The 15907-nt window shown below is 40.9% G+C and overlaps 1 protein-coding gene across 1 annotated transcript; it reads left to right on the plus strand.

Moving 5' to 3' along the window:
- Positions 1-798: 798 nt before the first annotated feature.
- On the plus strand, positions 799-13195 carry LOC122847056 (NLR family CARD domain-containing protein 3-like). Its single transcript, XM_044144416.1, has 10 exons — positions 799-1185; positions 1575-1688; positions 2886-2999; positions 4094-4172; positions 4325-4550; positions 4692-6483; positions 6949-7122; positions 9071-9244; positions 12366-12412; positions 12562-13195. The coding sequence occupies exons 1-10, from the start codon at positions 1097-1099 to the stop codon at positions 13092-13094; spliced, it is 3342 nt and encodes a 1113-aa protein (XP_044000351.1). The 5' UTR covers positions 799-1096; the 3' UTR covers positions 13095-13195.
- The last annotated feature ends 2712 nt before the right edge of the window (positions 13196-15907 follow it).

The following is a 15907-nucleotide window of genomic DNA, read 5'->3' on the forward strand; positions in this document are numbered from 1 at the left end:
GTAGTGTGGTGAAGTTAAGAATTCCAGTTTATTTTGACTTTTATGCTTATTTTCTATTGGTTTTTATAGTCTGATCAGAAATCAGCTGTTATTTTCTCTGGATTCATTTCATCATGAAGACTTTATCAGTCTGCTTCTGATTTCACTGCAGACCTTCTGCTGCTCAGAAAGAAGAAACTACAAACCAGGTGAGCTGTCATATGATCAATTATGCAACATTTTTCACACATTGAGATTGAACTTTGAGTTGTTCAGGTAAGGTAAAAGTCCAGATCTGTTGTCTCTGTAAAGGTGTGGCATTAGTCTGAGTTTACCATGGTTCTGTTGGGTCTCAGTTTGTTGTTCTAGTGCTCTTCAACTTTGTGAACCATTTGAAGAAAATGTAAGTTTACTTGGTTTCCCACTTGAACTTTGTCTACTGGAACCTACCTATATGTTTCTGATGTTTGGAGAACAGGTTTACTACTGACGTCCACGCAGTTTCATCTCTCTTCTGTTTGAAGGTTAATTTACAACATTATTAGATTACTACTGAACTAGAATCAAACAACATGATTAACAGCTGGTGTTTCTTTGTTTTTTTCTTTGCTTCATGTTTTTATTTCCAGGAATCAAATGCTGGACTCAACTGTTAAAGTCAGAAACCAAAGTTTCTTATTGCTTCCTTTTAAAATAAATTAATATTATGTATTATTATTTTTATTAAATAGTATTGTTGAAATCTGTTCAATTTATTATGACAGTTTGATGCAGCAGATAATCCACTTGTAGAGATTAATCATTAACTGAGTAAAATACTTCCCGTTATTCAGGTTGAATCAGTGAATGTAAATGTTGCTCCATGTCTCCATCTAGTGGACTGATAGTAGAAGTGCAGCAGCTGATGGCAGCTTCCTCTGCCTCTCTGCTGTCTGACTGCATTCACCTGACACTGATATGAAGCAGAGAAGAAGAGCCAATCAGAGGAGGAGCAGCTGATCTTTTTCCAGCTCTAATGATGTAAAGGATGATCAGAGTTGATGTGCAGATGAATGATGTGTGTTTCCTCTGCAGGTGAAGGTAGAAAGTGTGTGTGAGCTGATGTGAATTCAGCAGCATGGATCAGTGTGAGGACAGAGAGGAGGGAGTCCCTCCCTCTAAAACCACTCTGTGTGGGGAAGATGAGAGCCAGAGCAAAGGTCAGAGGTGAGGTCACCATCTCTAACTGTCCACAGCCCTTTTCACACAGCGTTCACTATATCAGGCCAGAACAGACGTGGTGATGAAGCTGCTGCTGCTCCTCTTTGCTGATTAAGTTTTAATCATCATGTTTCTGTCAGAATCCATCAGAGACTAGAACCAAAACCAGAACCAGAACCCAGCTGTGTGTCCTTTAAGAGTGACAGGTCAAAGGGTTTTCGCATTGACTTTAAATCTCCTGGATCTCCACCATCAGAGAGGTGAGATGTTTTTAATTGCTGTAACTCTTCTGTTTATATCTCTCATTGTGGCCATGAGACCCAACAAGTTCTGCTCCTCTTTGCTGCTTCATCCAGACTGAACAGATTAAGTTTTAATCATCATGTTTCTGTCAGGATCCATCAGAGACTCAAACCAGAACCAGAACCCAGCTGTGTGTCCTTTAAGAGCAACAGGTCAAAGAATGCAATCTTTGACTTTAAATCTCCTGGATGTCCACCATCAGAGAGGTTAGATGTTTCTAACTGTTGTAACTGTTCAGTTTATCTGTCATTGTTGCCATGTGACGATAAAAAATTCTGTTTGGTTCTTTTGTCATGAAAACATTGGACTGAATTTCAGGTTACTTTTCTTTTCATACATATTACGTCAAAGATGTAATACATATGATGTCTCCATGGAAACATGTTCCAATAAGTAACATGTTACTATGAACACAAAAAGTTCAACTGGCTCCTTTGTACAAAAATCAAACAGGTCCGTTTAGATCCACAGTCTCTACCCAGAGCTTCACTAGTTAACAGAAGTCTCAAAAACTAATTTCATTTTTCCCTGAGATCCATTTAACCATCATTTATGTTGTGATACTGCCCCCTACTGGTCAGTTATTCACACCATACAGAAAGAGTCTTAGAAATCCTCAGTCAGGACACACTCTTATAAACTATTATGTTGACATTTGAACCAGAAACATTTAACTGTGTTTTATTCTGTTTATTATAAGCCTAATTTTTACAAAGGAAAAACTAATTTATTTTGTCCGATATTAATATTAACACAAGAACAAATCGAAGTGAATTTTATTTCTACTTTGATATTTGCATCTTTCTCTTTAATCTGACAAAGACAGATTCATTCTGAAAGAAAATACATTCCGGGAGTCGAACCCGCGGAATTATTTTTAATTCATAAAAATAATTTTATGAATTAATTTTATGATTCCACCTCTGTATTTCAACCATAATCCAACATGGCAGATTATCAACCATTACTACAGTTAAACTAAATATTACGTGGATCTGATTGAGCAGTGGGCTTCAGTGTCTCTAACGGACCATCTGGTTCTGATTGAAGCTCCATCAGATCCTCCTTGGATGGTCAGTGTTGAGCTCTGACATGGAGAAGAACCAGGAATCATTTCCACTCTAAGATCACCAAACTTCTCTCAGTCATTTCAAACCTACATGTTTGTCTCAGAAACAAATCTTTCTGCTCTTTAAACAAGGTTGGACATTATTCAGGAGGATCAATGATCAAGAACATGTTGGAGGATTGGACCGGTTCTGATAGGAATCATTTAGGACATCAGGCAGCTGATCTGTCTGGTTCTGTTCTTGTTTTACAGCTCTTTATTTTACTGTCACATAAAAAAAATGTTCTGAAAGCAAAACACGACAGAAAGTTTCTAATGAGAATTTTTCTATCAGGATCCATCAGAGATTCACACCAGAACCAAAACCCAGCATTGTGCCCTTCAGGAGCAACAGGTCAAAGAATAATCCCATTTACTTTAAATCGCCTGGATCTCCACCATCATGGAGGTGAGCTGTTTCTAACTGTTGTTACTGTTCTGTTTATATCTGTCATTGTGACCATGTGACAATACCAAGTTCTGTTGGGTTCTGTTGTCATTCGAACATTAGACTGAATTTTATGTCATCTTCTTTTCACATGTCTTACATAATTGACATTTAAATCTCCATGGTAACATGTTCCAATAAGAAACATGCTAACATGGATTTCATTGGACTACAATGACTGCAATGAAGTTGGGCTTCGTTGGAGACCAACTGGATTGTTGGTACCACAAAAATTAATGAAAGATCTTCCCTGAATAATATATGCCAGGTTAGAATCACAGTCTCTAACCAGAGCTTCTCCACATCCTTCTTATCAGAAGTCTGAAAAACTAATCTAATTTTTGCCTGAGATCCATTTACCCATCATTAAAGTTGTGATACTGCCCCCTACTGGTCGGTTATTAGCACCATAAGTAACAAATGACTGCTAATGTATAACAGGAAACAAAATATTTAACCAGAATCAACTCACATTTCTACTGTCACCTCTAATATTTAAAACATAAAAAACAAAGAAAATCAACAATCAGGACTCCTAAATTATTTTGCTGACATGACCTTTGAACCACAAACATTTAACTGCAAGTCATTGTGTTTTGCATTAACTTATGTTTTCCAGATGAAAACATAGGTTTTCATTTGGAAAATATTATGAAAATGTTCTGAATCAAACTCGATGTTTGGTTCAGCTTCTATGCATCAATAATCTGGAACAAACTTGCAGAAAACAGCAAAACAGCTGAAACACAGAGCTTCTTCAAATCTATACTAAAAACCGAGCTGTTTAGAGTTGATTTTGAAACCTTATCTCAAAACTTTAATCAATAATCTGATGTGCCAAATGTAATGTTGACTGTGTGTTCTATGACTTTATAATTTTGTGTTTTTATGATGTAAATCACTTTGAAGTGCCTTGTAGATGAAAGGTGCTATACAAATAAATTTTGTTTTGTTTTGATTTAACGATTTAAATGTAGAACTCCTGGTGATTCCATTTGATTTTACTGCTGGATTAATATTTCCTGACTTCCTAATGGTTCCTGGTTCCTCCACAGAGTGGACCAGCAGAGTTCAGAGATTCATAGAGATCTGTCTACCCAGCAGCATCAAACACAGCTGGACTCCATATTTATGGTCTGTATTTGAACCACTAACTTTCTATGGGTTTTGTTCATCTTCATGTTGCACTTTGTAGATCAGAGGACTGTCAGTCTGTCCAACATCCATCTGGTGTTTGGCTCCATGATTTCAGTCTGTTGTTTCCGTCATCTATAATTCTGTTCCAGCTGCTGGAGAAGAACATTGTCAGTTTTGTGAAGAACGAGTTAAAGAAGATCCAGAAGGTTCTGAATCCAGATTACACAGAATGCTCAGAGAGTCAGAAAAAAGATAAGGTGTTGGAAGGTGAGGAAGAAGAACAGAGGAGGAGCAGCAGAGAGGCAGTGATGAAGATCACAATGAACTTCCTGAGGAGGATGAAGCATGAAAAGCTGGCTGACCGACTGATGAACAGTAAGAGGATTTCTACAAATATTTGAGCTAATGGAAATCACACATGTATTGATGTCTGAAGAGAAGGAATTATATTTATTCAAGTCAACTTTAAAAGATGATTTTGTTTATTTCCTGATATTACATTTTGTTTTAATTTAGAACATCTTGCTACAGTTTGTCAACATCAACTTAAATCTGGTCTGAAGAAGAAGTTCCAGTCTGTGTTTGAGGGGATTGCTAAAGCAGGAAGTCCAACCCTTCTGAACCAGATCTACACAGAGCTCTACATCACAGAGGGAGGGACTGGAGAGGTCAATGATGAACATGAGGTCAGACAGATTGAAACAGCATCCAGGAAATCAAACAGACCAGAAACAACAATCAGACAAGAAGACATCTTTAAAGTTCCACCTGGAAGAGATCAACCAATGAGAACACTGATGACAAAGGGGGTGGCTGGCATTGGGAAAACAGTCTTAACACAGAAGTTCACTCTGGACTGGGCTGAAGACAAAGCCCACCAGAACATCCAGTTAATATTTCCATTCATGTTCAGAGAGTTGAATGTGTTGAAAGAGAAAAAGTTCAGTTTGGTGGAACTTGTTCATCACTTCTTTACTGAAACCAAAGAAATCTGCAGCTTTGAACACTTGCAAGTTCTGTTCATATTTGATGGCTTGGATGAGAGTCGACTTCCTCTGGACTTCCACAACAAGGAGATCCTGACTGATGCTACAGAGTCCACCTCAGTGGAGGTTCTGCTGACAAACCTCATCAGGGGGAAACTGCTTCCTTCTGCTCTCCTCTGGATAACCACACGACCTGCAGCAGCCAATCAGATCCCTCCTCAGTGTGTTGGCATGGTGACAGAGGTCAGAGGGTTCAATGACCCACAGAAGGAGGAGTACTTCAGGAAGAGAATCAGAGATGAGGACCAGGCCAGCAGGATCATCTCCCACATGAAGACATCACGAAGCCTCCACATCATGTGCCACATCCCAGTCTTCTGCTGGATCACTGCTACAGTTCTGGAGGATGTGTTGAAGAACAGAAAGGGAGGAGAGCTGCCCAGAACCCTGACTGAGATGTATATCCACTTCCTGGTGGTTCAGACCAAAGTGAAGAAGGTCAAGTATGATGGAGGAGCTGAAACAGATCCACACTGGACTCCAGAGAGCAGGAAGATGATTGAGTCTCTGGGAAAACTGGCTTTTGATCAGCTGCAGAAAGGAAACCTGATCTTCTATGAATCAGACCTGATAGAGTGTGGCATCAATATCAGAGCAGCCTCAGTGTACTCAGGAGTGTTCACACAGATCTTTAAAGAGGAGAGAGGTCTGTACCAGGACAAGGTGTTCTGCTTCGTCCATCTGAGTGTTCAGGAGTTTCTGGCTGCTCTTCATGTTCATCTGACCTTCATCAACTCTGGTGTCAACCTGATGAAAGAAACACAAACGTCTAAGAAATTTCCATCAATTAATAAACCTAAACTAAAGTCTATCCATCAGAGAGCTGTTGATCAGGCCTTACAGAGTCCAAATGGACACCTGGACTTGTTCCTCCGCTTCCTCCTGGGTCTTTCACTGCAGACCAATCAGAGAGTCCTACAAGGTCTGCTGACACAAACACAAAGTAGTTCACACGCCAATCAGGAAACAGTTCAGTACATCAAGGAGAAGATCAATAAAAATGTGTCTGCAGAGAAAAGTATCAATCTGTTCCACTGTCTGAATGAACTGAATGATCGTTCTCTAGTGGAGGAGATCCAACAGTCTCTGAGTTCAGGAAGTCTCTCCACAGATAAACTGTCTCCTGCTCAGTGGTCAGCTCTGGGTTTCATCTTAGTGTCATCAGGAAAAGATCTGGATGTGTTTGACCTGAAGAAATACTCTGCTTCAGAGGAGGTTCTTCTGAGGCTGCTGCCAGTGGTTAAAGCCTCCAACAAAGCTCTGTAAGGACACAGATTTTTACTGCATTTATTTTTGATAAAAATCTGTCAATGATGAGATAAATATTGAGTCATACTTTATCAGTTTGTTTACTCATGCATTTCCTCCTCAATGTTGGCTGCTAGCAGATAATAAGTAAAAGAGAGACCGGCTCTCATTGGTGACTATTCATAATGCTACATGTTTAAGCAGCAGAAATTATTTTTTCTGCTGAATCTGACACTGGATTAATGGAGTTCATTGTAGAAATTAATGTTTCTCTTGCCAGCCTCCTTACTGGCTGATGTATTGCAGTTTTTTAAGGCTGCAGACCCATCTATAGAATAAACCAATTCACAATACATGTAACAAAGATGTGGAAAATATATATTTTTTAAATTTTTCAAAAAGACTATCGCTTACTGGGAGAAAAAAGCATACATTTTGAAGAATTGTTTAATAACAGATTTTTCTCTCTGTCTCCTCAGACTGAGTGACTGTAACCTCTCAGAGAGAAGCTGTGAAGCTCTGTCCTCAGTTCTCAGCTCCCAGTCCTCCAGTCTCAGAGAACTGGACCTGAGTAACAACAACCTGCAGGATTCAGGAGTGAAGCTTCTCTCTGCTGGACTGAAGAGTCCAAACTGCAACCTGGAAACTCTCAGGTAAAATGTTCTCAATCCTGGTGAAACCAGATTTCTGTCCATTACATTCCATCTGTTAGTACGCAAATGTTTTTTCAATAATAGAGTAAAATAATAATAGATGTGTTACTGTGAGATGGGTAACCAGGCTAATTCTGGACACACAAACATGGCTGGTTTTCCTTTACGGCAGCCTGAATGAACCAAGAAGAGAGATATTTAGAAAAGTGGAGATCAGGCTAATTCAATCTGGATTGACTCACACAGAGAAAATTAGCAGTTAGAAGGTTTAATGATACAATTCTTTGGCGCTCAAACCCGGCAGAAGACTAGTGAGCTTAGGCTCACCAAGGGCAGGTGATCGGTTCCGGCGAAGCTCAGGATAGTGTTCCCCCCAAATGAGGTTGCCGGGTCGAGGCCTATCTGGCCTGCAGTCTGCAAGACTTGTTAGGCATTTGTTTTCAGGTGCGTTTCATATGTAACTTTGAAAGAATCCCCTCTACTGGTCATGAAAAGCTTAAAGAAAATGGTGCTGCGATTAAGAGACCAGCGCAGCTAGGGCTGAAGAGCTGAATGTGCTGAGATACAAACTGGGATTTGTGACAGAATTTGAAGCGATCTAAGCAACAGAGGGAAGAGATGATTAAGGTGGCCTGAGCAGGGAAATAACAGAGTGAGTTTGACAAAGAGCATCCGCCATTAGAAAGGAGGGCTAGTGAGACTGAGATCAGTTTTAAAACCCTGTTCTGCTAACTAATTGAGCTAATCGAGACCCTGAAGATGCGAACTGACCAGAGGCGAGAAAAACTCTAGTTAAAGGTACTGGTGCGCTGACACTGACATGATGCGTATGAAAATGAACAAGTCGGGAGCGGGTATGTCTTACCTAGACAATGCCCAATGGGCACAAATGAAGTTCCCAGTTGATGAGACTGAAGAGCCAGCTGCAAGCCGAGATACTCAGAGGTGAGCATAGCGGACTGATGGCGGCGTTCTCCTGGAGGTGGACTGGGAAATACAATCAGGCAACGGATCGAGTCCATGATGGGACGAGCGGGAAGAGCCGACGTGCAACGATGGAGTCACAGCGGATCGTGGAGACAACCAGCACTTGGCTGCAGCGGACAGCGCTAGTGAGTCGCAGCAGCCGAGGATGGTGAGCCGGAGCGGGGAACCAGGCGGATGGCAGAGGACGCCTGCATCATCAATGAGGGAAAGACAGAAAAATTTCCAGCTTGCCGCCACCGATGGTGGCCGAAGGAAGGCGTGATGGGGTGATTAGATTGGTGAGGAATAACTGGGAGTCAACAGGAGTGCAGCCGGCAGGTGAGGGACACTCCCTGGATCTGGTTCTGAAAGAGGGGGAAGCTGATTGGAAGGTGCTTCTGTGAACTGGATTAGGAACGGAAAGACCGGGATTGCTGGTGGATGGGAGGCAGCTGAAACTAGCTGGCTTAATTTGGGAGAGGTTGGAAAAGTGCATACGTACCGGTAGACTCAAAGCGCGGCTGAAGAGCAGGAAGATCCAAGGTAGCTTGTCCTTTTGAAGGGATCCGTGGACGATTGGCTGGAGCGGTGCGGCGCACCCATCCTGATTGGCTGTGGTGGGGGCGTGGTGATTGGATGACGTAGATCAGCTGTGTGTTGTCTCCCAGACTAAAGTTTCGCCGAAGCTCCATTACTGATAGTGTAGCTCTTGATATTTGATAGATTGCTGCATCCTGGTGCACACAAGGAGCATTATTGCAGATCCTTCCTCCCAGCAGTTGTAAGATTTTCTCAACCATCATGTGGGAAATGTTGATTTTTATACCTACAAAAGGAAATACAATTTTATTAATATTTCATATAACTAGATTAAGCACCAGTTTCTTGTGTGTTTTCCTCTCTTTTAAATGTCCAGTTCAGAATTTGGGATCTACCTCAATGTTCTCATTTTCTCATCATGTGATGAATTGTGTGTCTGCAGCTTATCAGGCTGTTTGGTCTCAGAGGAAGGCTGTGCTTCTCTGGCCTCAGCTCTGACCTCCAACCCCTCCCATCTGAAAGAGTTGGACCTGAGCTACAATCATCCAGGAGACTCAGGAGTGAAGCTGCTGTGGGCTGGACTGAAGGATCCACACTGGAGACTGGAAGCTCTCAGGTATGGAGGAACCTGCTGCAGGAGCAGAGAAGGTCTGATAGAGGAGGAAGAGGGAGAAATGTCTTTAGTCAGTCTGCTGGGAAACATTTAGTTTGAAGATAAATATTTAGATCGATAATTAAACACTTAGTTAAGAACCTCGACAATTATGAATAGACGAATAACATGGTGAAAATATTACTTGACATTCTGAAGCTCATTTTATCTTTTATGACTGTGAAAAAAACTCAAATTATTTGGACTGTGTAGCTTTTCAAAGAGTGTCCAATGATAAACTGTAGAAATGTTTGACTTAGTACTGTATGAACCTGGGAAACCGACCCATCTACTGGAACCACAATGACATGGTAGTCAGAGCAGCAGGGGGCCAAATATAGCTCCATGTGGAACCAAGAGGTTGGAGAGAGAAAATCAGTTTGAAACTGTTTCCTATCAGAGTTCAGTTTGTCTCTCTGTCTTCACAAACCAGGAGCATCATGGGCTGGGCGGGGCTTCCACTGATGGATCTACTGAGAAAATACAAGAAGCTGATTGGCTGATGGACAGGAAGTTAAAAATATACAGATAAATGACATAATAAGTGAGTGGAGACACATTGTTGATGTTACCATTATAAAATAGCTTACAAAAAAGTATTGGCAAAGATCAATGTTATTTTCACAGGAGGTGGAGCGTTGTTGTTAGCAGCTGCTAAAAGTAACTAAAAAGTTACTTTTAGTGTAACTTAGTTACTTTCCAAATCAAGTAGTCAGTAATATAACTAAGTTACTTTTTCAAGGAGTAATCAGTAGTCTGATTAAAGTTACTTTTTCAAAGTAACTATGCCAACACTGCACATCACTCATCAGAGAGTCAGAATAGTTCAGTAGTTAGATTTCCATGATGATCAACGGAGGATAGAAAGAACTTTAAAACAATGTTGGATGGAGCTCCTGACCAATCAGCCCCAAGAAGCAAAGATGAGAAGAAAATGATCTTCATAATGGTCAGATGGATGTTTAAAAGTTCACATATAGAAAAATAAATAACTTTAGATTTGAAGCAAAACTCAAAATTTGATAAAGTTTAGTTAAAATATTTTACACATTGTTGGAAGAAAAACTCTAAATTAGCTTAATTTTGGAAAAAGCTTGGCTCTCTTTTCTTCCTTCCCGGGTCCCTGAGCGGATGACTTCACGGCCGGAAGAAAACAACGAGGCGTGCTGACGTCACAGTGTTACAGAGTTTAATCCAATGGGAAAACACCATATGAATTAACAAGGAAACTGCAGATTACAGAGAAGTACATTCTTTACCTGAGTCAGAGAATTAAAAGAAGAGAACAAAGACAGAAAGAAGGACAAAGACGCGTCTTTGGAGAAGGCGGATGCAAAAAGCAGAATCAAGCAGCCATCTGACTTCGTATTCTTGAGCATTCACTTTTCTAATGAAGGCGTTTCTTTTTGTTAATATATGCAAATAGGGCGTTCCCTGTTTTGACCAACCAAAAGCTACCTTGGAAAGACTTAGACCTTCCCCTCAGTTTAGGCAGAAATCAAAAGTCGTTTACTACTTGTTAAAATTATAAGTTATTTTAATCAAACATAGTTTTCTGCTTTTCTGATTTCAGCATCTCCAAAAACTTAAATCTTTGTCCTCTCACAGAACAAAATGAGGTAGAATTCCTTTTCTAATTCAAACAATTTTCCTTTGATTCCGAAATTGTCACTGATAATACATTTTTCAAATACATTCATCATCTACTAGATTAATACTTCTAACTTGGGTAATAAACTTTAATCAAAAACATGCGATTAGTATTTAAAGATGCCTTAAAATTAGACGTTAGTACCAGGCTGTAACCAACTCCAGATGCAGCCCTCTTCTCTGAGAAACCCCCGACCTTCGACCTCTGAGCCAGGGAGATATGGTTTATGGCCCACCTAATTTAAAGCCTTTCAAGAGAATAGTGTTTTGGTTAAACTCCTCCAAGAGAATGTTTATCTCTTGCCTCCTGGCTGTCTCCTAGCTTACATCTGTTTAGTTTTTGTCCAGATAAGAATGTTCAATCTACCTAAATGCACATGGCTGTGAAATTAACTATATTAAACACTCAAAGTAGTTATATTTCCTCAACAACATGAAGCAGCATCTAGTAAAAAACATTCATAAGGAGAAAATAGAAATGTAATACTTTAGTAGTTTTATCTATTTGTTATTTTGATCTCCACCAGGAGGCGACATCTGGAAAATAATCAAACATATAAATGGAAAGAAAGTAAATCTCTTGTTTTCCAGAAGGACGGAAGAAATCCAGTGAATGATTAGGAAAAAGTAGAAATGAGAGCAGAAACTTGTTCTGATAAATTTACTGAGAAAGATAAAAAAGACAAGATCAGCTGATCCAGAACTTCTGCAGTGGAGGTAGGATTAATTTTACAAGCCATTACTGCAGCTGCTGGATTCAGGAAGCTGCTTCTTCTTCTTGGTCTCATTGTAAATGTGTGCAGCGCCACCTGGTGGTGTTGGTTGGTAGAGGAAGTGCTGAAAGGTTGGAGGTGTTTGTCAGAGGTGTGTGATGATGGAAGCCTCTCCCTGGTTTGTGAGTCTGAGCTCAGAGATCAAATCTTTGATTCTTGTTGAACTCTTTGTTGAATGTGATGCAGCTTCTCCTTTTTAATGTTTGTATTTCTGGATATTCCAGTGAGGCCACAGCAGGTTTTCAGCAGCAGGGCTGTTTAGTGTTTCATTCCTTCATCTGTGTGTGGGAGTGTGGATGGAACAGGTATCCAGGTGTTGTGTCAGAGTTTAGATTGATTGTATTTTAATGCTGATTATTAAATCAGGTTGAGCTTCCAGAAATGTTTTCTTAGTTTCCTGATGTCCTTTTAGGCTTCAGTGAGTTTCTTCAGGTTGTTACTGAGGGATTTCCTTTCTCCTCTCTGTTGGAGCTTTTCCTGTGTTTGGAGAAATGAGTTGTGCTGCAGCAGCACCAACTGTCCTTCCTACATCCACTGCAGTTTGCAATCCAAATGTTGGACTGTTCCTGTCTCAGTGGAGGACAATGTGTGTCTGAGAGACATGTAATGTCCATGTTTGCTGCTGAAAGAGACTGATGGTCTGACCCCCCTCCTCCTTTCAGGGTGGAGCCTGCTGGAGTCCGATTCCTGACACCAGGTCCATGGAGATGTAAGTGTGTTTTTCATCTGATTCATGACAACAAAGCAGCTCACATTCAACCATCTTCAAACTGTCACATCACTCATTCAGGAGTCATCATCAAAGTGTCAATAAATGATCAATAACTGCAGCTGGATTGTGTTTGTTCTCTCCATCAGATTCCTGTCAACTCACCATCGACACAAACACAGTGAGCAGAAAACTCAAACTGTCTGAAGACAACAGGAAGGTGACATGTGTAGAGGAGCTTCAGTCATATCCTGATCATCCAGACAGATTTGATGACTGGAATCAGCTGCTGTGTAGAACTGGTCTGACTGGTCGCTGTTACTGGGAGGTCGAGTGGAGAGGAGAAGTTGATATATCAGTGAGTTACAGAAGAATCAGGAGGAAAGGAAACGGTGAAGACTGTGTGTTTGGATGGAATGATCATTCCTGGAGTCTGAACTGCTCTGATGTTAAAGGTTACTCTGTCTGGCACAATAACATAGAAACTCGTCTCTCCTCCTCCTCTGTCTCTAACAGAGTATCAGTGTATGTGGACTGTCCTGCTGGCATTCTGTCCTTCTACAGAGTTTCCTCTGACTCACTGATCCTCCTCCACACCTTCAACACCAAATTCACTGAACCTCTGGTTCCTGGATTCGGGTTCTGGAGGTTCAGTTCTGGTTCCTCAGTGTTTCTGTGCTGAGTCTAAAGAGTCTATAGAGTCTAATATACATGTCTTTTATGTTCTTCTGTGGGAGCTGAAGGAAGAACAGCTTATCCCGCTCTCTCTCATTCTTACTGATAACTTTGCCGGAGTTATTTTTAAAGTGACAGTTTTTATAGTTATATTTTACATTTTTGATATCATAACTGGATTACTTCAAACCTAAAGGACTGAGGGATTTTCTTACTTTTATTTTTTACCTTACTTTTCTTCATCTCCAAGTTGAACCAGGACAAAATGCCTCCGGCCGACCCCAGAGACCTCAGCAGTATTATACAACGACTTCAGTCTATAGAAATGAAGATCAAACTGCTGGAGGTGAACATTGAAATCAACGCTACCTGTGAAAATGAGACAACTCTTCCTCAAATCAACGGAGAGGTCGTACGCCTCACATCAAGCAGCCCACCCTGGAACGCTCTGGGTGCCAAGCTGGAGCAAAAGTCTCACACTGCGGATCCGATGAGACGACTGTCAGGGAGAACCCCTCACCTGGACAAATCAGCGTGGCCGGCTCTGAGCCGAAACCCACCTTCAACTTCAACACCTGCTCCACCGAAGAAAAACAAACAGCTCCACCGACTCCCAAGGACAGAGCAACCAGCCCAAACCTCAAAACATTCTGACACTGTGGGAATCCCACTGAAAAACAGATTTTCTGCACTTCAGTCTGCTCATCTGAGTGAAACCTCACCTTTAAACATCAACAATGAGGCAAAACCAACACATCCTCCCCCGAAGACCCCAAAGGACAAAGCGACCACCAGGAAAACGAAAGGTATGTCAAAAGTGCTTATTGTTGGAGATGAAGCAGTAAATGGAATCAGTCACGTCTGCAATCCCAAGAAAACCAGAGTGATTTCTTTTCCTGGTGACACTGTGTCTGTTTTAACTCGCAAAATTCTCTCTCTAACCGCTGATCAGCCAGATATTGAGTGTTTAGTTGTGCATGTTGGAGCCAACGATCTGGCGAAGCAGAAATCTGAGATTCTGAAAAAGGACTTTAATATTCTTTTGAACACTATGGGAAAATTAAAAATTAAGCTATTTCTCAGTGGGCCAATTCCATCACCTCAATGGGGAGACGAAAAACACTCCTGGCTGGGCATGATAAACAAATGGCTGATTAAAACCTGCTCTGCCAGCTCAGTGACCTTCATCGATAACCTCTGGATCTACTGGCGGCGCTTTCACCTTTTTGGAAGAGGCGGACGCAATCTTAATAAACATGGGATAAAGCTACTCACTGCAAACCTTTTTTATTTTATCAACAAGGACAGCAACGTCATCATCGCTTCAGAAGAACAGGCTCGAGGATCTCTGATTAGGATGGAACCCTCCACGTATCAGGAGCCAAAACAAGCTGATACAACATCGACTGGAGGCGGAGCGACTGGTTCCCCTCCTCCTCCGCCCCCTCCTTGCTCATCCACTCATTCACAGGATTCACAAGACACCTTTGGAGAAATGTCTTCTGGACCAGAGTTTCTTAATTTTACAGACGGAATGAATCAACAGGTTCTACTTGGGACGTTTCTCCTTAGCACTCATGCTACAGACCTCACTACATTTAAGCCACCTGCCTCTGATTTCCCAGAGGATCCATCACTCTGTGTTTCTGAGGTCTGAGGCCGGGGTCCAGATTTTATTTTTACACCCGTCTTACCCCAGAATGTGTCTGGCCCCCCGGCACTGCAAAATAGGACGTTACCTGTCCGGATCACTACGAGAAAAGTTACTAAAAACAGAAACATAAAATACAGTTGACCTAATTCAAACCTCAGACTGAAGATCTTTTGGCCTCCAAGTCACTAAAACTTAAACTCTTCTAAATACCAGATCTCTCTGTGCTAAAGCTCTATTAATCAATGATTTCATCACTGAGCATAATATTGATGTTATGTTCCTGACAGAAACATGGTTGAATGACAATAATGAACCGATCGTACTAATTGAATCTGCGCCTCCTAACTACAATTTCTTAAGTGAGAATAGAAAACATAAAAAAGGAGGAGGCGTGGCTTCAATATTTAAGAATACAGTAAATAGTAGTAAAATTTCTTTGGGTCACTTCACCTCTTTTGAGTATCTTGGAATTGAGATTAAAGGCCTCAAACGGACTTTAACACTAACTTTATACAAAACTCCAACATATGTGGAAAATTTCTTTACTGAGTTGAATGAACTTCTATCTCTCGTATGTATTAATTATGAATGCTTAATAATTGTTGGTGATTTTAACGTTCATGTTGACAACCCCCAAGACAGAGGGGCTAAAAAGCTCTAATATCTTAGAGACTTTTGGTCTAACACAACATGTCAAACAAGCAACACACACTCAAGGACACACACTGGACCTGGTTATCAGTAAGGGTGTGAATATCTTTATCCTTTAATCCACTTGGACAAACAGCAACCGTCACAAAACGTTCTCCCACTGAAAACACAGCAGAAACATTTAATCAAATCTACTCTTCTTCCTCACTCTTAAGCTCTAATGGCATAGATAAGTTGGTAAATGATTTTCAGTCTAAAGTTTCAGATATTATTGATTCCGTTGCCCCAATTAAAATGAAGGTTGTGTCTGGTAAGAAGAAATCTCCATGGAGAAATAGTAAACTCATCGCTCTCATCAGGCGTTTTCCCCCAGGCTTTGAAAATGGCAGTAATCAAACCACTGATAAAAAAGAACAATCTAGACAAATCACTACTGCAGAATTACAGGCCGACCTCTGACCTCCCATTCATCAGCAAAGTTATTGAAAAAGCTGTTTAAACAGTTAAATAGCTTC

Source organism: Gambusia affinis, linkage group LG17 (genome assembly GCF_019740435.1).
Source record: "Gambusia affinis linkage group LG17, SWU_Gaff_1.0, whole genome shotgun sequence".
Taxonomy (NCBI): Eukaryota; Metazoa; Chordata; class Actinopteri; order Cyprinodontiformes; family Poeciliidae; genus Gambusia; species Gambusia affinis.